The sequence below is a fragment of the Cavia porcellus genome, unplaced genomic scaffold, assembly GCF_034190915.1.
Source record: "Cavia porcellus strain 051 isolate PalLab524CR breed Dunkin Hartley unplaced genomic scaffold, mCavPor4.1 scaffold_5, whole genome shotgun sequence".
Taxonomy (NCBI): Eukaryota; Metazoa; Chordata; class Mammalia; order Rodentia; family Caviidae; genus Cavia; species Cavia porcellus.
The window spans coordinates 862,162-884,649 of record NW_026947488.1 but is presented as its reverse complement, the minus strand read 5'-3'; the positions used below and the strand labels follow the sequence as shown (position 1 = coordinate 884,649).

General features: G+C 45.8%; 1 protein-coding gene across 7 annotated transcripts; it reads left to right on the top strand.

Moving 5' to 3' along the window:
• Positions 1–26: 26 nt before the first annotated feature.
• Tpd52l2 (TPD52 like 2) lies at positions 27–22,148 on the top strand. 7 transcript variants are annotated; one of them, XM_005008401.4, is made up of 9 exons: positions 27–227; positions 4,240–4,385; positions 6,574–6,722; positions 7,896–7,955; positions 14,705–14,806; positions 16,844–16,870; positions 18,381–18,422; positions 19,668–19,716; positions 20,544–22,148. In XM_005008401.4, exons 1-9 carry the CDS (start codon positions 209–211, stop codon positions 20,637–20,639), a joined length of 690 nt encoding a protein of 229 aa, XP_005008458.2. In that variant the 5' UTR covers positions 27–208; the 3' UTR covers positions 20,640–22,148. The 7 variants fall into 7 exon arrangements, with proteins under 7 accessions (XP_005008458.2, XP_063104056.1, XP_063104053.1 ...); XM_063247986.1 differs by lacking the exon at positions 20,544–22,148 and adding an exon at positions 20,053–20,498; XM_063247984.1 differs by lacking the exon at positions 27–227 and adding an exon at positions 842–891.
• The last annotated feature ends 340 nt before the right edge of the window (positions 22,149–22,488 follow it).

The following is a 22,488-nucleotide window of genomic DNA, read 5'->3' as shown; positions in this document are numbered from 1 at the left end:
ATGCCACTTCTGTAGGCTGGACGGAGGCGGAGCAAGAGCTGGAGCGGAAGTGGGCTGGCGCGTCGCTGTTTGCGTAATGCTGCGGCGGCTGAGCAGTTCCGCTGGTTCCGGTCTGTTCTACGGGCTGCTTCTGTTCTTGCTTGTTTGGTTCGTGTAGCTCAGTCAAGCCCCGTTCTGACGTCGGCTGCAGCCGGGCCGCCGACTGAACATGGACTCCCCCGGCCAAGGTACCCGGCGCCTCTGCCACAGATAGGCTGGGCCGGCCCCGCACAGTGCCCCTCCCGGGAGTAGCACTAGGTCCCTCATTGCCTGCCCGCCCTCCCGCGGCCCCTCTTTGGCTTGCATAGCCTGAACTTCAAAGCTTATGATGGTCCTATCATGCATCTTCGGCCTCACTCCAGTTTTCTGACCTCCCCTGAGACCAACTCCGAGGTCCCTTTCCTCCAGTGTTCTCCTGTGCCTAGAATTGAGCGTTTTCTAACTTCAGGCAACTCATGTCACTGACCCTTATTCGGGCTTTGATGGCTCTGCTCCCCTCTGGCCTTTCGCGGACACTTTGTCTCGCTGTGGATCCGGGCCAAGGCGTTTGGGCGGTTTGGGCAAAGGAGGTGAAACCATTTTCGCGTTCTGCGCAGCGTCCCTTGGGTGGTAACGCTGCTGGTAGACTAAACTAGGGTTGCATCATAGGGAAAAGGGTGGAGTGAGTCAGAGGCACAGCCAGCAGGAAACCAGCCTGTTTCCAGAAACAGGCACCACGGGAGGAGGTGGCCACTGAGGGTTGTGAGCAGGCCTGGATTAAAGTATTGGGAAGGCGGTGCAAGTTTTGCATTCCATTTTGGAGCTCTCCGAGAGAGGGGCTGCTGAATTCCTGTATTGACGTAATCGCACTGGGTAAGTTCAGGAAGCTCTCCTACTATTTGACTGGCACCAACGTAATAATTAAGCATTAGTGTTTGTGGGTTCTCATACATTCTGGAATGTTTATTTTTGGTACTAAATATTGAACTGAGGGTCTAACACTTGCCACTCACCTACACTTCTGTCTTATTTTTGAAACAGTCTAATTTGCCTAAGGCTGGCCTAGGACTTGCAGACCTGCCTCAGCTTCCAGAGTAGTTGGGATTTCTAGGATGCATCACCATATTTGGCAGTTTTTCTTTTCTTTCTTTCTCTCTCTCTCTCTCTTTTTTTTTTTTTTTCGTCTTTTTCGTTTTTATCGGTACCAGGGATCGAACTCATGACTGCCTGCTTGCAAGGCAGGCGCTTATGCCGCTGAGCTAAATCCCCAGCCCCCTTGGCAGTTTTTCTGTTGATGGCTGTTGAACTGGACACGGTGGCATCTGCACGTAATTCCAGTTACTCAGACTGAAGCAGAAGGATTCAGGTCAGCATGGGCAATTTAGTGAGATCCTGCCTCAATAAAATTGGGCTGGGAGTGTAGTTCAGTGGTACAGGGACCGTGAGTTCAATCCCCAGTACCAAGGGAAGAATCAAAAAAAAATTGCATCAAAAGTCTCAAGTTCAGGAGCTGGGGATTTAGCTCAGCGGCATAAGCGCCTGCCTTGCAAGCAGGCAGTCGTGAGTTTGATCCCTGGTACCGATAAAAATGAAAAAAGACAAAAAAAAAAAAAAAAAAAAAAAGTCTCAAGTTCTGAGGGCCAAGGATTTAGCCCAGTGGCTCAAGCGCTTGTCTGGTAAGCACATGGTTGTGAGTTCGATCCCTGGTACCAAGAAGAAAAGTCTCCAGTTGTGATAAATGAAGGGAACCCATTATTGTTTTACTTACATATTTAATCTAGGTAAGCACTGAAAGCATTAGTTTCTGATAATAACAGTGAAAAACACTGAGCACTTGCTGTGTGCCGGACACTAACCTAAGCTTCTCAGATGAATTTTCAGTAATTTCAGGGTAACATTTTCAGGTTGGTTCTTGTATTGCCCCCATTTTACGGATGAGCGTAGTCTTCAATAATTGAGACTCATCCGGGGTGAGTGAAGGCTGTACCTCATTCATTATTTTTGCCAGTAGTGCATCCCCACACTTATTCTTTGTAGCGCTTGGTCACATGAAAACCCTGTACCCTGTTTGTTTTTGAGACAGGGTCTTGTTATGTACTGTAGTCAGGCTGACGTTGAATTAATGTGTAGCTTGGGCTCATGGTGATCCTCCTGCCTTAGCCTCCTGGTGTTGAGATTACAGGAATGCATCACCACACCCAGCTCTCTGTAGTACTTTTGGTAAGTTTTTTTTCTGTCCACAGTCCCTTCAAGATCTGAATGGCTTTTATCCACGACAGTTTGTTGAGTTTAGTATCTTGCAGAGTGACCATAACTTGCTTGATGTCAGTTTGGTAAATGGCCAGTTTCTGAGTATGATTTTTGTTGGATTCAGTTTTAACCTTATGGGCAGAGATTGAGAGCCTTTTTTGTTTTGCTATAGAAGAAAATTTGTAGAGATTTGTTTAAGACATTGAAATTTGAGTAGTTTTGACAGTGGATAGAAATGAAGTAAAATCATGTAGATTGGGCTCAGTTAAAAATTAGAATTGGGGCCAGAGATTTAGCTCAGCAGCACAAGTGCCTGCCTGGCAAGCGTGAGGTTGTGAGTTTGATCCCCAGTACCAAAAAAAGAAAAAAAATTAAAATTGGTTGTTTTAAAAGTAGATATGTTGGGGGCCAGGGGTATAGCCCCGCGGCACAAGCACCTGCCTGGCGAGTGCGAAGTCCTGAGCTTGATCCCCGGTACTCCCCCCAAAAAAGTTTATATGCTTCATTTAGTAAACATTTTTTTATTAGTATGTTGGTAGCTAATGATTACCTTTATCGTTGGGAGGTGGTGCATGTACATAACACGTTTTAATTTTTTTTGTTCCCCTACTCTCCTTGAACATCTATTGAATGCTCAAAAAATGTAACTCTAGGGGTATAGAACATTCAAAGAGTGTAAGATGCAAGCAGCAACTTGTAGGTAGAGCACTTTGATTTTCAATGTAATATATTTTTGGGGGGGGTACTGGGAATTGAACTCACAACCTTGCCCTTGCCAGGCAGGCACTGTGCCACTGAGCTATATCTCTGCCCTGTAATCTATATTTAGTAGAATCTTCAGAATTTGTATGGTTGACAAGCTTATCTGCAATAAAAGATAGTTTTTCTTCTTTCCATTTTACATGTTTTTTATTTTAATTTACTGTGGAACATATAGACATCATTAGAAGCCTCTTTATTCACAAAGGGCACTGGTAAAGAGGAAAAATATTTTTTGTTGTGGTTTTTATTTTTATTTTTTGGGGGGCACCAGGAATCAAACTCAGGACTTCACGCTTGCCAGGCAGGCACTGTGCCACTGAGCTAATTCCAGACCCCTGTTGGTTTTAGAAGGGTCTCAGCATCTATTCAGGTTGGCCTTGAATCCTATGTAATCCACCTGGTCTGGAATTCACAGTGATCCTCCTGCCTCAGACTCCCAAGTACTGGATTATAGGCAGGTGCCACCATGCCCAACAGGGGAGATATTTTTAATGCGCAGTAGATAGAAGCAGTCATGTGTTGGACAGAATTGAGATAAAGTGTTTCTCTTCATGTGATACCTTCTAGGCTTTTAGTGGAGACAGGAAGATGCACTTAATGTGAAGAGATAATGTCTGCAGGAATTTGAACTTGATGTGATGTGACAGAGGTGTGTGGGGGCCTTGTTTCCCTCTCCATCTCTGCACATGCTGGCGGTCTCCTGGCTTGGGATGAGGATCAAGGATGAGATTAAAGAGGATTTTTATTTGGTGACTTCTTGTAAGGACTGAATGACTAGCACATGTTACTTGTATGTAATTTTAGCATGTCCCTGGCAGAGGAGTGGAATAGAAGGTGATGCTTGTGCTGTTGATCACCATATTGAGTTTCTTTGCTCTAAAAATATAGAAGTTCTATTGGATTGGGCTGTACTCTTTGTAGCAAGCACTTTCTACCTTAGATAGTAGTCTGACAGGAGAAACCAGAGTTAGGGTTTGCGTACCCTGGCTAGCATTTCTAGTGCCCCAGCAGTACAGGTGGTATTGGGTTTGAGAGAGAGCTGCCTAGACCATGTCCATGAGTCTGGGAGGTGGTGCTGGTCTCCATTGCCTTCTTCTTGCCTCCATACCCTCTCCCAGCCACCTCTTTCTTCCTTCCTGGGAAATCTCTATCCTACCCATTTCCTGAAAATTTAATGAACATTTTCTGACACCATTTTGTCTCTGGCAGATATCAACCTGAATTCTCCTAACAAAGGTCAGCTGCCTGACTTCATGATTGATGTCCCTGTTGACCCAGGTGTGGCTGCCCAGACTCCTGCTGTTGAGGGTCTGACAGAGGTGGAAGAGGAGGAGCTCAGGACTGAGCTTGCCAAGGTGCTGTGGTCTGTCTTTGGGTGACCAGGATTCAAAGTTGTCTTGGGTTAATGAGGGACCAGACCACTGCCTGTGCTCTGGAGGAATTGCTTTTGTGGGTCATCCACCTGCTGCTCTGTGTTCCCACCCATTACAGGGAAATCACTTTGTGCCACCCTGTATGGAAGCCACTGTAAGACTATCCACACGGTGAAGGCCTCTCTGAGCATGCCTTAAACTGGGATTTTTTCCTTTGGAATTAACAGTTAAAGTTGTTTTCAGGACCTTACAAGTTTGCCTTCCCTAGGTCTTAATTTTTCTTTTAAAAATAATGGTTTTAGCCAGGTATGGTAGCACATGCCTGTAATCCCAGTATTCAGAAGGCTGAGGCAGGAGGATTGCTGTGAGTTCAAGGCCAGCCTGAGCTACATAGCGAAACCGTGTTCCAAAAAAACCAAAAAATTTAAATAAAATTAAATTTTATTTAATTTTTTTGGTAAGATAACTTGGTTCATGTGATCTTTAAGATCCTTTGAGCGTAAAATAGTTAATAACTTTTGTATATATCAAAGCATAGTTTTTATTTAAAGCAACCTACAAAACTGACTGTGCCATGTGATAGGGTTTAATGCTAAGTATCACAGTGTCCAGTCCTGCAATGCTGTTGTAAGTATTTTGGGCTCACACTTAACGTCTGAGGAGAGTGAGTTGAGTAACTGAGCCTCCTAGCTTTTAGACTGTGAGAACATTCATAGCTGCCTCTGAGTAGCAAGAAGGTTAAACAAAAGTAACAAGAGGTCCAAGGAGACTTTGCTTTTGTTTACAAATATGTAGGTTAGAAATTGGAACCATGGAGTCTCTTTTAGAGTTCAGTTGCAAGGTGAACAAGTTCTGTGTTACTTAAAATTTTCAGTTTGCCACTGTGCGTGGTATCACACTGCTACAATCCTACACTCTGGGTAGATTTCAAGTTCAAACCCAGCCCTGGAGACTCAGTGGGACCCTGCTTCAAGAAATAGAGCCAGGAATATAGCTCAGTGGGTTAAGTGCCTGCCTGGCAAATGCAAGATCCTGAGTTCAATCCCCAGTACCAAAGGGGGGAAAAGAAAGCTGAATTATGGCTCAGTGTGAAGATCCTGGTTCAGTTGCCGGTGCCACCAGAAAAAAAAAAAAAATCATTTTGTGTACTTCCCAGAACTGCTAAACCATCTGACCACATCTCTGAGCCCTGCTGGTCATTGGACTCAGAGAGGAACGTTCTGCATTCTGGTCATTGCTTGTAGTTGCTGGACGATTGGTGATAGATTAGATGATTTTTTCTTTGCTAACCTGGTCATTCATGTTTTCTGTTGTTTTGCTTAGCTGTGGTGATTATTTCTTTCTTTCTTTTTTTTTTTTAATAAGCCAGTCAAATTTAGCAATGGGGGGGGTGGTATACCAACTTTAGTGACACTAATGTTAATCAGTTCTGATAACCCACTGCCATTGGACCAGCCTGTGGTGATTATTTCTTGTTTCAGCTATTTTTACTCTCTGTTTTTATTTTTTGGAGACAGGGTCTTGCTATGTAGTTCAGGCTGGGTTGGAACTCACTAAGGCCCAGTTGACCTTGAACTCATGGCAATCTTCCTGCCTCAGTCTCCTCAGTGCTGTGATTCCAAGCATATGCCACAACACCTGGCCATAGCTAAGTTTTACTGAGGCCTGGAGTTTTGACCTCACAAACATAGATGTCATAAGGGCTGTTTCTGTCTCTTGGTATCTGTTTTCTTGTCAACTCTGCATAGGATATTCCTCCATGGCTACAGTAGGGCCTGGCTGCCAGCAGTTCAGCTTTTATGTCTAAACTCAGACCCAGAATTCAGAGGGAAAAGGCGCTTCTTCCCTGATTGCCACTGACAGGGAAGGGCTCTGACAGGCCTTACCTGGTAACCCTGAGACTGCCCATAGACAGCTGGGGAAGTTCGGGATAGTGGCATAGGGATCAGGCAACCCCACCAAAACCACTGGGGATGGAGGAGTGCGTAGTTCTGAAGTCAGGATTCCGATGCCAGACAGAACAGCAGCTTCTGCTGTGTACACCGTCCCTAAAATGAATTGTGGTTTTTCTTAGGTAGTAATTCTGAGAAACTTGATTGCAGCATGTATAAGAATGTTGGTCACTTCCTACAGTAGTGATGGCCCATTTTGTCAACTGCATGCTTTGCAGGTAGAAGAAGAAATAATCACCCTGCGCCAGGTCCTGGCAGCCAAGGAGAGGCACTGTGGAGAGCTGAAAAGGAGGCTGGGCCTGTCTGCCTTGGGGGAACTGAAGCAGAACCTGTCTAAGAGCTGGCATGATGTGCAGGTCTCTAACGCGTAGGTACCAGCCCCACCCTGGGCACAACCCTGTTGATTGGAGAGAGCCCTCATCTGGGCTGTGCCTGTATTTTGCAGATGGACAATGTGAGTGCTTTGGTTGAAATATCTTATAAGCATTGTCAGTGGAGTGGGGCCTGCTTGGGAGCAGGTAGCCAGAGGCCTGCAATCCTTGTGTAGGGACTGTACCTGAGGTTTACTCAGAGCATAGAGTCTACACTGGTCAAAGCTAGTTGTTCAGGCAGGAATTGGCAAGAAGGTGGTGTTTTGGGATGCAGGTTGGAAAGAGCACCAGTTAGGTCTTTTTTATTTTTTTTGTGACAAGATCTTGGTGTGCAGTCCTGACTGGCCAGGAACACACTGTGTAGCCCAGGCTGGCCTCAAACTTGTGGTGATCCTCCTGCTTTAGCCTCCTAAGTGCTGGGATTACAGTTGTGCACCACCATGCCCGGCCTTACCAGTTAGGTCTTCATTTATTTATTTATTAATTATTATTAGTCTTTTTGAGACATGGTCTCACTATGCAGTTCAGGCTGGTCTTGAGCTCACTTTGTAGCCCAGGCTGGTCTCAAACTCACAATAATCCTCCTGCCTCAGTCTCCTGGGTGCTGGGATTATAGGCATGAACCACCACACCTGGCAACCAGTTAGGTCTTCAATGAGAACAACCTTTTGGGTCTGCTGAAATGGACAGCAGTCCTTATGAACATTACACTGTCACTCTCAGGACCTCTGACCCATGCAGGGTTCAGTTCTCTGAATTTGGGAAGTAGCTCTAAATTTCTTGGTTCCTCTGACACATGTCCTTCAAAGTAGAAGGATGAGATATTTTCATAAACCGAGTCCTGAAGAAGAGCAGACTGACTTGCAGTTCATAAACCTGTGGAAGATCCATATTCCTCCTTAGTACATTGTGGCTTTTAGGTTCTGAAAGGTCACTGTCAAGAGTATTTTGGGGCTGTGGGTTATACCACCCTGTCTCCCCACAGAAGCGCCGATCCCCAGAAACTGCTTCCCAACAGAAGACAGCCTTGGTGTGATGGGAGAGCTGGTGCCCCAGCTGGTCCCTGGCATCTGTGCCAGGTCGTCTTCCTTTGTGTCTTCTGGAATCTCACAATTTGAAGCCTGAGTTGAAGTCATTCTAAATACTTTCCACAAACTTTCTGTTTTTAGCTATGTGAAGACTTCTGAGAAACTTGGAGAGTGGAATGAGAAAGTGACCCAATCTGACCTGTGAGTGCCCGTGCCATTGGCACCTCTTTCTTCTTTTTTTTTTTTTTTTTTTTTTTTATTTAAGAGGAAAAAGAGAAAAACACAAAACAAACCAAAGCGGTGTAAGGGTACACGTAATACAGAACTACAAAACAAAACAAAACAAAACAAAACAAAAACAAAGCAAACAAACAAACAAACAAAAAAAAAACATAACAGTAAGAAATCACCTGTTAGTATATTACATATTATCATCTTGAAAATAGTTCCTCAAATCACAGCATCAAAGAATACAAGGTGGACATTCAAACAGGTAGACTGCAAACAGCTGTGTTCAATGATCCACAAACATTGATACAGTCAGCTATTTAACACCCCTAAACACACTTGCTGTTATATCCGTTAGAGCTCTTTTTTTTTTCTTCCCCTCTCTTTTTTACAACAAAATTCACACACTTTGGATTTCATTACTCCTTAGTGCTTATTACTTTTGGGGAGGGGGGGGGAGAATACAGTCAAATATGGCAAAACAAAGCTGTCAGTCAATACCAAGGATAGACATAGCACATGGTGTAGAACACAGTACAAGTTTATCAACTATGGTTATCAACGTTGTCCCTTGTTTCCTTAAAAAGAATTGTCTATCTCATTAGATATTATAAAGTTGGACAAAACAGTAGAGAACAAGACCAATACAACTTAGGCATTGTAAACATTACAGGACTTCCAAAGAAGACAATAGTCAAACCAGAATGGGTATCTTAGTGAATCTTATTGTCTTCAAAGTAGTTGCCTATGTCTTCGAACTTGATACTACCATATAGAATGGAACAGAGTCTAATCAGTCAAAACAAGATCGTGGGAGTACTACAGGACTTCAAAACAAGTTAATAGGAAATCAAAAAGAGTTATTATTTATATATCCTAATTATTTGAATTTTTTCTTTAATTAAGACAAACATAAGAAATGACTAATTTTTTTAAAACAATAAGGGGGAGATTGAGATAAAACAGGACATAACAATATAACAATAGAGGTCACAGCATGACTGTTTCAACAACCTAGTACTTCACCACCATATAACCTGACTTAATAGTAGTTACCATAGTGTCTTTTTCCTTGAAATATTTGGATAAAACTTCATATACTCTAGCTTCAAATATTTTCAAATCAAGAAGCCCAGAATAAAGCCTTTCTAATTAATGAGTGAAAACTTTATAAGGCTCCAAGGCCACCTAATGGGGAATCATGATTACCACATATTTTTATATATTTGAATCATTACTTACATTAGGGAAACTATTCGGTATTCACACATGCGAGATTGATTTATTTCACTTATGAGTATGGTCTCAAGCTGCGCCCATTTATTGATAAATATCTCAATGTGATCCTTCTTTATAGCTGAATAATACTCCATTGTATAGAAATACCACAACTTTTTTATCCATTCCTCAGTTGATGGACACTTGGGTTGTTTCCATGATCTGGCGATTACAAATTGTGCTGCTATAAACATAGGTGCACATATATCACTGTGGTGTGATGCTTTCAGTTCTTCTGGGAATATGCCTAGAAGTGGAATAGCTGGAATAAATGGGACTTCCAGTCCCAACTTTTTGAGAAATCTCCAGACAGATCTCCACAAAGGCTGTACCAGTCTACACTCCCACCAGCAGTGCAGGAGAGTTCCCTTTTCCCCACAGCCTCTCCAGCATTTGTTGTCGGTTTTCTTGATCCTGGCCATTCTTTCAGGAGTGAGATGGTATCTCAGTGTGGTTTTAATTTGCATTTCTCTAATGACCAATGATGATGAGCATTTTTTCATGTATTTATTTGCCATTTGCATTTCTTCATCTGAGAATTGGGTATTCATCTCAGATGCCCATTTTTGGATTGGATCTTTGAATTTTGGAGGTCTGAGTTTCTTTAATTCTTTATATGTTTTAGACAAGAGGCCCTTGTCTGAGAGAGAGTTCACTAAAATCTTTTCCCAGTTTGTGGGTTTTCTTTTCACTATGCTGCAGATTTCTTTTAACATGCAGAAACTTTTTAATAAGAAGTGGTCCCAGTTATTGATTCTGGGAAGTATTTCCCGTGCAGTTTGAGTCCTGTTCATGAATTCTTTACCTACTCCTATGTCTCCAAGGTTTCTACCTAATTTGTCTTCCAATAGATTTAGTGTTTCTGTTTTAATATTCAGATCTTTGACCCATTTAGATTTTAATTTAGTACATGGCACCTCTTTCTTCTGATTCTCCTCCTCCCAGCTTTCCCTGGGGACAGAGGAGATGTACATGTTTGGCACCAACTGCATTTCGGTATTTGCTAGCAATTTTTCTCCTCCCAAGTACAAATAAACTCCTATGGGACAAGGGGCGTAGCTGAAGGACAACCACCAGACCCTGCTTAAAGTTCTCTGCCTGTCCAAGGAGCCTTCAGTGAGGAGCCCGAGCTGGGCTCAGGCAGCATCTGCCTGGAAGGTATTTCTGGGCTTTGAATAGTGGCCCAAGCACCTTATCTTTACTGGTGGCAAGTTTTTTGTTGTCATTGTCCTCTTTCCTGCAGACTCAGTTCCAGTTTTGGGGGTCTTACTGCTTGTGCTGGGATTTTGGGGAAGTTATGCTTGTGGGCTGAAAGGTATCCTGCAGTCTGTGAGGCACTGTACAGCAGCTGTGGGGACGTCAGCAGAGTACAATTGATGTGTGCACAGCTTTGTGTATCTGCCAAGCTGTAGTTCAGAGTGACTTCTGCTAAATCCTTGATCTAGATAATAGCATCTTTATATTTCTATCTGATTGTAATGTCTCAACTGGGTAGAGGGGTATTAGATACAGTTTCTTTGTGAGACCTTTCCATTTCTTGTTTAGAAAGAAGTGTTATGTTGCTGTAAAGCACAGGCAGAGGTTCCTCCTGTGTTTGGGTTAGAAGGAAATGTTGCTGCTAAGTTTGTTTTGATGGTGCTCAGAAACAGTCTTGCTTACTGTGCCCATGGATCTTTGGGGTCTGATGTCACATGGGAAGCTGTCTTAGGGAAACTGGCAGTTTGTGTGTCTTAGTTCATTAGCCAGCTGTTGCCCTAGGTACTGTAGGAGCACTGGTGGGATGTCTTTATGGATGGACTGGACAGTAACTTTGCTAGGAGCAGATGTTCCTTGTGTGAAACAGCATTTCAGTGTAGGTAGGGTTCTGGGCAGGCTCACAGTGTAGACCAAGTCTACAGATAGTCCCAGGAATCTGGGCACGGTGGCATACATTTGTCATCTGAGCACTCTAGGAGGCTGAAGCAGGAGCTCAATCTGGACAACTTCATAATTTACTGACAGTATCTCAAAATGAAAAATACAGGAGAGAGTGCTAGGAATATACCCTGGCACTCAGTCTCCAGAACCCTCTTCCCCAGGTATATATATATATGTCTCAAAAGACTTTAGTCCTGTTGTATGTATGAAGCCTCCTGACAAAGGGCTGCTGGGGTACAATCTCAAATAGTCCCCAAAAAGCTTAGGACATGTAGAATTCTGATCCCTTGGAGAGAAACCTGTGGCTTAATGTGGAAGTATGGCTGGTGGATTGGCTTTTTCCAGGACTTCTTCTGCAGAGACTGTTCCTTTGAACTCTCATGCCAGCTCTTGGTGTAAGCTGTCACAGTGAGGGTTTTAGAAGCAGAGGCTTTTCTGTACTGACAGCCCAGGAGACAGGCTTGCAAGTGATGCCAAGGGTGTTGGCTACTCAGGGTCCTCTGTCTGGTTGGTGACGGTCCTGCCCAGCTTCAGAAGATAGGCTGCTATAGGATTTGACTCTCTGGAACTTTTGTAAGGGTGGGTAATGAAGAGGAGCTTATTGACTTCCCTGATCCAAGGGTTTGTAGATCCTTTGACAGCACCCTGATGTCAGGGACAGGGCTCAGGATCCTGTGTGAATGTCTGCACCTGTGGACTTGGCCCTCTGGAAGCTGCACTGTGCTTGCACTGCTGAGATGCTACTCGTACCCTTGTCACTGCTCTGTGTGAGACAAGGCATGGTCTGAGGGTTGTGAAACCATCACGTTATGTTTCTCTTACAGGTAGAACTAGCTGAAAACCCATTGCTAAGAGTGGACCAAACTGTATTTACTATTTGGTACGCTTTGAGTTCTTTGGACTGCAAGTAACATAGCTAAAGAGAAGCAACATCAACCAAAGAGGGAGGTGGGAGGACTCACGTGGCAGAGAAGCCCCACCTTACAACTTTGCAGATGAAAAACAGAGTGGCCCAGGTGTGGATCTCACTAGACTAGTTTTTGCAGCCAGGGAGCTGATATCCTTAGGGTATCAGCTTGTGTGGGGATGGGGAGCTTCCCTACAAGGAAGGGTCCAGAGGAGAGGCAGGAAAAGCACAAGTGTCAGATCTGCACACTGGCTGTTGGACATGCTTGCTGAGGGTGGGAGGAAGCTCTTGTCTGTCCTGGGCTTTTGTCCCAAAAGGTCTACTAAGTAAACTGTCAAAAAGGAACTGGCTAGGGTGGCACAGTTTGGGGTTTCCAAAGCAGCTTTCTGATTATGCTCCCTATTCTTAGCTTGTTGTATGTCCAGTAGTGATAATAACTCTGCCCTCTAGGTTACCAGAGAGTGGGAGTAGGGCTGTAGCATGAGTCCATGGAAGTGGCAGAGCCCCAGGGTAAGCCTCAGCTCGAGAAAGCAGAGGCCAGCATTAGAGAGTGGGTAGGGCCTGTCATTAGGTCATCTTATGCAGGAGATGCCAGCTTCTTTGGGCATCCAGCTTCAGTGTTTCCATTTCTGAATGTGACTCCTTTGTGCACCTTCTCACATGCCCAGAAATGCTGTAGGCTGGGGCTTCTGGGCGTAAGTTGTGGCTCACAGTGCTGGGGACCAGCTGCTTGCCTGGATCTTTCTGTGCAGTCAGTTTCCACAACCTCACCCTTTGAGCACACAGATTTCATGAGGCCCTCTCCTCTCCTCTCCTCTCCTCTCCTCTCTTCTCTATTTCTTGTTTTTCCTTTCTTCTCCCTCTTTTTTGGTGGTACTGGTATTGTTGAACCCAGGGTGTGCTCTATTACTGAGTCACACCTCTGGCCCCAGGATTTTTGTTTAAATCATCGGCTTCAGCTTATTTTACTTCAGCAAACCACAGAATGTTGTTTTGTATATTTTTCAGGGAAAATTGAGATTGGAGATGTGTCCTGAATTTGTATTACTGCAACTAAATGTTGTTGGTTCTTAGTTGTCTCTACATGATACCATTTGGGGCTTGCAGTTAACCTTGCTTCCCTTGCTCTGGCAGGAAAGTGTGCCAGGTAGTTAGGCCTTGGATGAGGTTCTGGCAGAGTCTGCTGGCTAGTGCCAGGAGAAGGATACCCATCTTCTTCATGGGCCATGTGTATGGTCATACTCTCATCTGCAAGGTAGTGGTCAGTGGGAGGGTCCTGGAGGGCAGTGGGTGTGCCTTCATTGGATCTCTGTCCGAATAAAGGCAGATTCAATGCCTTCATTGGACCACGCTCTGAAGGATTGTTGTGGTCCTGCAACCTGGAGGCACTAATGGGGCATTTCCCTGGGAGGCAGATCTTGAACTTCAGCGTAGCCAGGGTTTTGGGGAAGAACATTTTTTTTTTTTTTTTTTTTTGAGATGGGGTCTCGCTATGCAGTTCAGGCTGGCCTTGTGCTCACTTTGTAGCCCAGGCTGGTCTGGAACTCACAATGATCCTCCCACCTCAGCCTCTCAAGTGCTGGGATTACAGGCGTAAGCCACCACGCCCAGCTCAGGGAAAAACATTTTTAGCCTGACAGTGTCACATAGCCTTGGAAGTCTTGTCTGCCCTTGACTTGACCTCAGGTTCCCTGGCTTTCCTGAGTAAGAAATTTTGGCCAGAATGCTTTTAACATGAGTTTTGGTGATGGGCTTTGTCATGTTGGAGGTTGCCATATCTTTCATTTGTGGTGACAGCTGGGCAAGAGCTGGCAGCCTCATATGTTGATTCTTAGATCAGGCCCAAGAGCATCCCTTTGACCACCACGTCCTACCTGTACATGTTCTGCTGATATTGAGGTTATACAGCAAGGTCTCTGAAATATGCCCACAGAGGGGTTGGCACTGGAGGGGTAGGTTGGGATACTGGAGTGGCAGTCTTTGCATTGGGTCAAGACCTTACTCCTGCACTGTGTAACGGGGGCATGAGAGCAGGATGGTCCCGTGTTCTAAAAGGACATTGTGCAGATAGTGCTGGAGGGTGAGGGTACTTGTCTGGAAAAGGCACCCACCCCACAGATGACAGGTACTCCCAAGGCTGTGGTTAAGCTTGCGTTTCTACCACTTGGAAGACTCTTACATGAGAGAAGGAAAGGGAAGCTTTGAGTCTGCGTTGGCCGTGTCAGTAAGGAGCTGAGGACTAACTTTCGGCTTCTGGTATTCTAGCGCTGCCTATCCAGGCATGAAACCAGACCTTCTTGGGCTGTTTTCTCTGTATTTCATAGGCATTGCTTTTCCTAGGGTAAGATAAGAGTGCTAAATTTCAGGTGAGGGAGAGATACATTGTCTGAACTATAGGAGGAAGAAATTCATCTCAGAGTTGGGGGATTGTGACTCTAGTGGAAGCATGCTGAGTCTACACTGCCCGTGCACTGCCCCTCCGTAGCAGCCCAGGCAGTGCCCGTTACCCAGCAGACTCCTCACCTTTCCTTGGGTGCTCTCTTGCACTTTGTTTCCTGGGCAGGGGGTTGTGCCTAGTTGTGCTACTTGGTTAGTCTTAACTGGCGTGCCTTTTTCTCAGCTACAGGAAGACACAGGAAACACTCTCTCAGGCAGGACAGAAGACATCTGCTGCCTTGTCCACCATGGGCTCTGCCATTAGCAGGAAGCTCGGAGACATGAGGTGAGACCTTAGCCTGACTGGGCTTGCATGCTGAGGAACTGGAGGCTCAGAGAAGCCATCCTCGAGCTGGGACTCAGGTGCACAGAGTGAGTGTGGCTGTACCAACTGCTGGACCTTGGCTGGGTTGGGGAAGTCCTTCTGTTTGCTGCTGTCTACCTTTTGATTGCTGAGCCAGAGGTGAGGACATATTAGTCTGCCCTTAAGTGATAGCTTTTGCCCTGGAGTTGTTTTTCTTTTTTGTTTGAGGCCATCTACCCCTTACCCCCAGGTCTCTGTTTTGAACAGTTTCTGACCCCTGGAAATACCCTATGAACGTTCTTCAGTTGTGTCTCCCACATGTGCCTTTTCACAGGCTTTGGCTGTGTTCCCAAAGGCTGGGGGGTCCCTGTGTGTGGCCCTCTTTCATGGCTCAGTCCTGGCTGCTGGAATAGGGCAGTTTTTATGGACCTGCCTTTTTGTGGAAACATGTTTCTTTGTTGCTACTTCTGTGACAAGGAATAAAGCATGTGTTGTCTGAGAACTGGGGTTTGCTGCAGCCCTTCTGGTATGTGGCCTCCAAGCTGTAGTAGGCAGCAAGCAGGGTCCCTGGCACATGCTGCTGTGGCCCTGGCCTCAGGGCAGAGTCAGAGGAACCATCTCTGCATTTGGCTGTTTGCGACCAAGGTACCCAAATGTGCCCTATTTGCTGTTGTGTCTTCCTTCTCAGGGCACTTCTGTTGGTGTTTCTAATGGTGTTGTGACCTCTAAACTCTCAAGGCCTTGATGATCCTTGTCATTTCTTTTCTTTTTTGTTTTTTTTGAGACAGAGTCTTGCTATGTAGTTCAGGCTAGTCTTGAACTCACAAGTAGCCCATGCTGGTCTCAAATTCAAGCAATCCTCCTTCCTCGGCCTCCTGAGTGCTGGGATTACAGTTGCATGCAACTACACCTGGCCAGATCTCTGTCATTTCACCAGGTGGTCAGAGGTGGTTTCTGTGGTTTCTAAGGCCTCCTGGGTTACAGACTGAGGCTGAGAGCTTGGGTCTTTCTGGAGTGAGAGGGAGTCTTAGGTAGCTGACAACATGAGTTTAGGAGTGTGCAGCCCCTTATAGGCTCTTTTTGACCTAAGTCCAGGCCTTGTGCCGGATAGCTCTGTCCACAGTGGGCCTGTCCGGGGGCATCCCTGGCCCCATAGCCTCTGGTGTGCCCTAGGACCTGAGAAGATGGAGGGGGAGAGGGGAAAACTGTATGGGAGCCAGAGAGTGGTTTCTGCTAGGTTCACCATCTTCAGTTGTTCTGTCCTTATTGGGAATGACCTGTTTTGGCTTCTAGTGTGTTAGAAGTGGAGGGCCCGGGGGCTGGGGATTTAGCTCAGCGGCATAAGCATCTGCCTTGCAAGCAGCTAGTTGTGAGTTTGATCCCTGGTACCGATAAAAAGGAAAAAGACAAAAAACAAAAAGCAAACGAACAAACATGGGGCCCAGTTGCACCATGGAGGAGTGGCCAGCTCCGTTGTCCCCAGTCCAACAGCTCCCCTCATACTACACATTTCCTGGGCACCCTCTGTGTGTGGAGCTAGAACTCAAAGCAGAAGTGCGTGGCCCTGAGGGTGTTCCTCATCTCTTATGGTGCTTGTGTTTCAACTCAGCTTGGAGAACAAGGCTACTCTGGATGTGGAGTATTGGCCCAATCTTACTGGCTCATTTCAAGCCTTTGTGCTGTTCACAGGGCCCCTTTTCTTCTAGAATTGTCTTTGGTCCTCTTTTTGTCTTCAAAAGCTCCAAACAGGGTGTAGGCACAGGAGCCTGTCATACATGGGGACCACAGTACTGGGAGGTATTCTTAGGAGCCTCATAGAGCCAGGACTGGCCGTGTGTCGTGCTGTTCCTGGTCGTGTAAGAACGACAGGAGCAGCCATGGAGTTCCTTTCCATACACTGTCCTTGCTTGGCCTTCTGGTGCTTGAGCAGAAGGGCCTGGGGCTGCCATGGGGATTGTGGTTGGCATTAGCCTCCCTTACTTAACACTGGCTTTCTTCTTTTCCTGCTGCCACTTTCAGGGCTCATCCATTCTCACACTCCTTTAGGTAAGACTGACCCTGGACACCCTTGTGGAAGGTTTGTTTCTGAATCAGGACAGGATAGATTCTGGTGGGGCCCTTGGGAGACTGTACTGGGTGGATGTATGTGGGTGGAGCCGTGGGAGAGCCCCCTTCATGGGATAGCACCTACTGTGTTGTCACTGCTTTGAAGGCTGTTGGCCAGCAACTTGCCATGCAGAGACTTCTCCCAGGTCTCCCTGACACGTTGTCCTCTGTTTATTTCACACTTGGGTTCCTTTGGCTGCCTGTTCTTGGGGTAGCCAGTGGGTGACCCGGGCTCATGCAGTAAATGCATCACAGCATCCGTACTTAGGTTTATTCCCAAAAAGAATCACTTGACATAGAGGGATGATGCCTGCTTTCTTGCTCTTCTTCACCCTTTCTTTCTTTCTTTGTTGGTGGTTTGTTTTTGTTTTTATTTACTTATTTATTTATTTATTTATTTTGGTCTTTTTGAAATAGGGTTTTGTAACCCAGGCTGGTCTTCAATTTGCAATGATCTTCCTGCCTTAGCCTCCTGAGCGCTAGGATTACAGGCATGTGCTACTATGCTTGGCTTTCTTTCTTTATTCTTTTCTTTTCTTTTTTTTTTTTCTTTTTTGTATTTTTGAGAAAGGGTCTCACTGTGCAGTTCAGTCCAGGCTGGCCTTCAGCTCACTTTATAGCCAGGCTGGTTTTGAACTCAGAATGATCCTCCTGCCTCTGCCTCTGAGTGCTGGGATTACAGGTGTGTCCCACTATGCCCAACTTTCTTCACCCTTTCAAAAGTGGATCCTGTTTCCTTGCTCCCTGTGAAGCAGTCCTGTCCCTTAGGCTGAGTTTTGTTTCATTTATTAGTGGAAAGCTCTTTCATAGATATTCCTCTCCAGGGTACCATTCCCTTGTGCTGACAAAATACACTTTTTGGGCAATAAAGATGTTTATGCACCACTGTACACTGCAGCTGGACCCAAGGCTTTCATTGACATTTTACTTGACCTGAGTGCTTCTCTTTTGCCACAAAATGAGTTACCTTGATGTGAAGATACCTGAAACTTCCATGGAGCAAATGATTTTAAAAACCCCATATGTAGGCTGGGGATTTAGCTCAGCGGCATAAGCGCCTGCCTTGCAAGCAGACCGTCATGAGTTCGATCTCCGGTACCGATAAAAATGAAAAAGACAAAAAAAAAAAAAAAAAAAAAAAAAAGAAAGAAAGAAAAAGAAAAAACCCCATATGTAGAATTCCTTACATATTATTGTTTTACTGTTCTACTGTGGCGGTGGCACTCTACCAGGTGGCCTTGGCTACCTTTATGGATCTGGGAGAGAGGTACCTTAAGTTGATTTTCTTCTGGCATTATGTAGAGTGGGCTCATTCCAATTCTGCTTGAAGTAGGGTCCCTCTTCTACCCTGCAAAGTTGGTTTACTTGTGAGCCAGGCCAGCGAGTGCCTGCCAGTCTGAAGCCTGTGCTAACTTGCTTCCCTCTCTGCTTCTACCATGCTTCCAAGCAGCAGCTACTCCATCCGCCACTCGATAAGTATGCCAGTCATGAGGTAAAGTACGCTTGTTCCCTGTTGCTTCAGAGCTATGGTGTCTCTGGGTGGGGGCAGGGCAGCATCCATCAATTACACCTTGTATTTCTTATATCCCCAAATGCAGTATACCATTCCCTGGCAGCTTCCTGTTGGCTGAGGACTAGAAAAGACCCCTTTAGACTGGTGAGGAAGAACTCATGGAACTGAGGCTTCTATCCTGAGGCCTCTTGAGCAGTAGTCCCCAACCTTTTTGGTGCCAGGGATCAGAGAACAGCTGTAAATTTGGATGAAGCTTCGCTTGCCTGCCTGCCTGCCTAGTTCTTAACAGGCCACAGAATGGCACTGGTCTGTGTCCCAAAGGTTGGGGACCCTTGCTCTAGAGGAGTCCATTCTGCCAAACTGGGCTCTATCCTGAAATTCCCAGGTTCTGGCCCTGGCTCCTTGCAGGGTCAGTAGGCAGAAGGTGGTAAAGCTGTCATAGACAGTGGCACCCCTGCAAGAAGCTTCTCTGGAGGCTTCATTTTTCTTAAGGATTCTCCAGGAGCACCTGCAGCATGGTCTGTTGGTCTCATCTGCTTGGTCAGGCACAGCATGGCTCAGCACGACCCATTTTTATCAGGAGAATCTTTTTTGTTTGTTTGTTTCTTCTTGAGACAGAGTCTTGCTGTGTAGCCCAGGCAGGCCTCAAATTTGTGTTGATCTTCCTGCCTTAGCCTCCCAAGTGCTGGGATTACAGGTGTGTGCCACCATGCCTGGTGCATCAAGGGAGTCTTAGAGATCTGATTGTGTGAAGCCATGGGATGGGGACTGGCCTATTTTCTCCTCTGCTACCTTACCCCTCCAGAACTGCTTCTGTAAGAGATGTGAGTGAAGGACTCCAGGACTTCCCACAGCCTTAGTGCAGAAAGCCAAGGGTGTGTTGGCTGGGGTAGGGATTGAGACATGGGCTTTGTAACTCCTAGTGTCTTCAAACTAGAGATTCTTCTGCTTCACCCTCTTGAGTAAGGGGATTATAAGTATGTGCCACCATACCAGGGTTCCAGGGGATACATTTAAAGTGTGGCAGGAGTGTGCCAAGCATTCAGGATTTGTAGTGCCTCAGTATGATGTCTGAGCCTGACTCATTGGCAGGCATCTGACCTGGGGAGTCCCTGGATGCTGACTGGGCTCCTGGTAAGAACCTGGATCTGAAGCCCTTCAGATCGAAGAGGGTATCCCTGAGGTTGCTCTTCACACTTATACCTCTGCCCTTTCTCTTTAAAGGAACTCTGCCACCTTCAAGTCATTTGAAGACCGAGTGGGGACCATAAAGGTAATTGTTCCTATGCTGTTAGTTCTCTGTAGGTGTCACATATCATGTCACTTTCCATTTATTGCAGGCTTACTGTAGGAAGCTATTTAGAGAAATGTCTTGTACCTTTTATGGGCTTTAGTGCAGTGTTCACATCTTGTACAGTCTCCTAAACAGGGCATAAAGGCGGACTTCCGTACCCATCAAAATCACTCTGTGGTTCTTATGACATATCTACCTTCTCCTGCTCCTACTTTGCCAACCTTTTCTCTGTCTCTAGAATTTTGACACTTCAAAAGTGTCACATAGTGGGCATATAGTAGTATATAGTCCTTTTTTTTTTTTTTTTTTTGACAGAGTCTTGCTCTGTAGTTCAGGCTGGCCTTGAACTCACTGTGTGGTGCTGCTTCAGCCTTCCTCCTGAATGCTGACCCCAGGCGGTGTGGACCACCATGCTGAGCAGCATGTAGCCTTTTGGGATTGGCCTCTACCACGCTATATAATTTCCTGGGGACCTACCCATTCCTTTGCCTGTCGGTGAGGTGACCTATTCCTTTGTTTCTTGCTGGACTAACTGCTCTTGCTTTCCCTGTCCTCCTCTCTTCCTTCTCTCCCATTCCACCCTGCAGACTGAACCTAGGCCATCTGTGTGGAGTAACCGTTTTTATATTTTGAAATAGTCTTGCGAAGTTGTGTGGGGTGGCTAGAACTTGCAATCTTCCTACCTCAGCCTGCTGAGTATTTTTTTGTATTACGTAAGCTTATGTAGAGAGTTGAACTAAATCTAGGACTTACCATGCATGTCCTCTATGTCTCAGGTTTTGCTTTCTTGATCTTTTTCTTTGTAGTCTAAGGTTGTGGGCGGCAGAGAGAATGGCAGTGACAGCATCTGTTCCCCAGCGGGGAGTGCTGACCCACCCCTGCCAGATCACTCACCTTTCTAAACCTGCGATAGTGTCGCCAAGCCATGGAACAGGTGCAAGCACACCTTCATCATCACAGCTACAACTCTGCGCAATGGAGCCACCAGCTGGGACGACTGAACAGTTGGTTTTGAGGGCAATCATGCTCCTTCACGTGCAGATGTGACCGCTGCCTTCGCAAGAGTTAGAAAACAATCCTGTATATAAATGTTTTACACTAAAAGTTCATAGGTGAAGCAGATCACTGTGCTGTCCTTTTCAGGGCCACAGGAAATGGACAGGGTGGAGGGTCTGGGGAGTAATAGGCCCAAAATTATGCCCCTCTTGGGAATTTTGATAGCTCCCCAGAACTTAGCAGGAAGAAGACACATAAGAATATGAAACAAGCAACATTTTCTGGCCTCCCCTCCTGTTTCCTGAACTCACAGGTAGCGTATGTTCACCAAGAATGCACTGCCAGAGCCCAGTTTTTGCCAGGAGATGCTGAATAAGAGAATTGTCCATTTTCTGAGACCTCAGAAACATTGTCAGCAGCTGCCTAGTTGTTACACTAATTTGACAAGCAGATTTACTATTTTTTAAATGCAGTGGACTCCTCAAAAATTAAAATTTGGCAAAGCAGCTTTAGCCTTATCATTAGAGAATATTCTTTAGACTCAAGCTGAAATTCAAGCCTTACATCGCCTTATGCTATACATATATGTTCTGTAATAGATTCTGAGCATTGTGTACAGTTTTGCATCTGGTCCATGTCGTATCTGGTCCATGTAATTGGCCTGACCAATTAGTATGCTTATCTAAGTGGCACCTTCTAGTATGAAGAACTTGATTCTCACAAAGACTGGCATTTCCTCTGGCTCCCTACTCTAGCACAGGCAGCTTTTGGGTCTCTGAGGGCAGGAGGGGCAGAGAGAAAGAAACCCTCTGATTTTAACACCGTTGAACAAGATGTGCCTCTGCATAGCACTGACTGGCTGAGGCGTGGCCCAGCCTGCCTGCTTGCTCACAGGTTGCAGGAGAAGCACCACCAGCCCTGCAGATCATGTTGGAAATGGGGCTTGGGATCAGCTAGAACTCTGCTGCTACCTTTTCTCAGGAGCTACAGATGTTTCATTTTCAAACTGCCACACCCTGGTAGCCCCTCTCACACTGGGGTCCCGTGTGTCAGACATGTCTGGAGGGGCAGCTGTGTGCCTTAGTGGCTCTTAGCAAGGCACCAAGACCTTGCGTGCTGTGTGCATGTGTTTGCATCTTGGAAGCGGAAGGAACTGCTCACTGTCCACTTTGGTAGGATATGTGTCCTCTGATGACCAAGGATCCCTGGCCACTTTGGATACCCGTAGGGCTGCACAGCAAGCACAATGAGGATGCAGGGGCTGGCGGTGAGCCCTTAATGTTCTTTTTCTATGGTTAACTGCCGTAGGGTATGATAAGGCAGGTTGCAGTTGCAGGAATAGGTCATTGATACATCTTTCTAAAATGAATAAATGGGCAATTTGTCAATAAAGCATTCTTTTGGGGAAAAATCCACATATGCTTATTGGATGTGTCTTTAGGATTTGATAAAAGTGGTAAGGAAACCAGTACATAAGTCCTTCTTGTCATAAGCCCACAGCATTTTGGGAGGCAGGCAAGGGCCAGTCACAAACTGCAAATGTGTGATGCTGTGAAGGTAGGAGAATAAGGTGGCATCTGTGAAGAAGCCCCATGAAGCCCATTTTTTAGAAGCCTGCAGTGTCTTCTTTGATCCAGCATTGAGGGACTTGCCAACTACTTAAGATTTACCCTACTGAGAGGAACTCCCTGCCACTGGGAACATCTAGTTCAGTTACTGTTGAGCTGTTGTTGCATAGACCACTGACATAGGAAA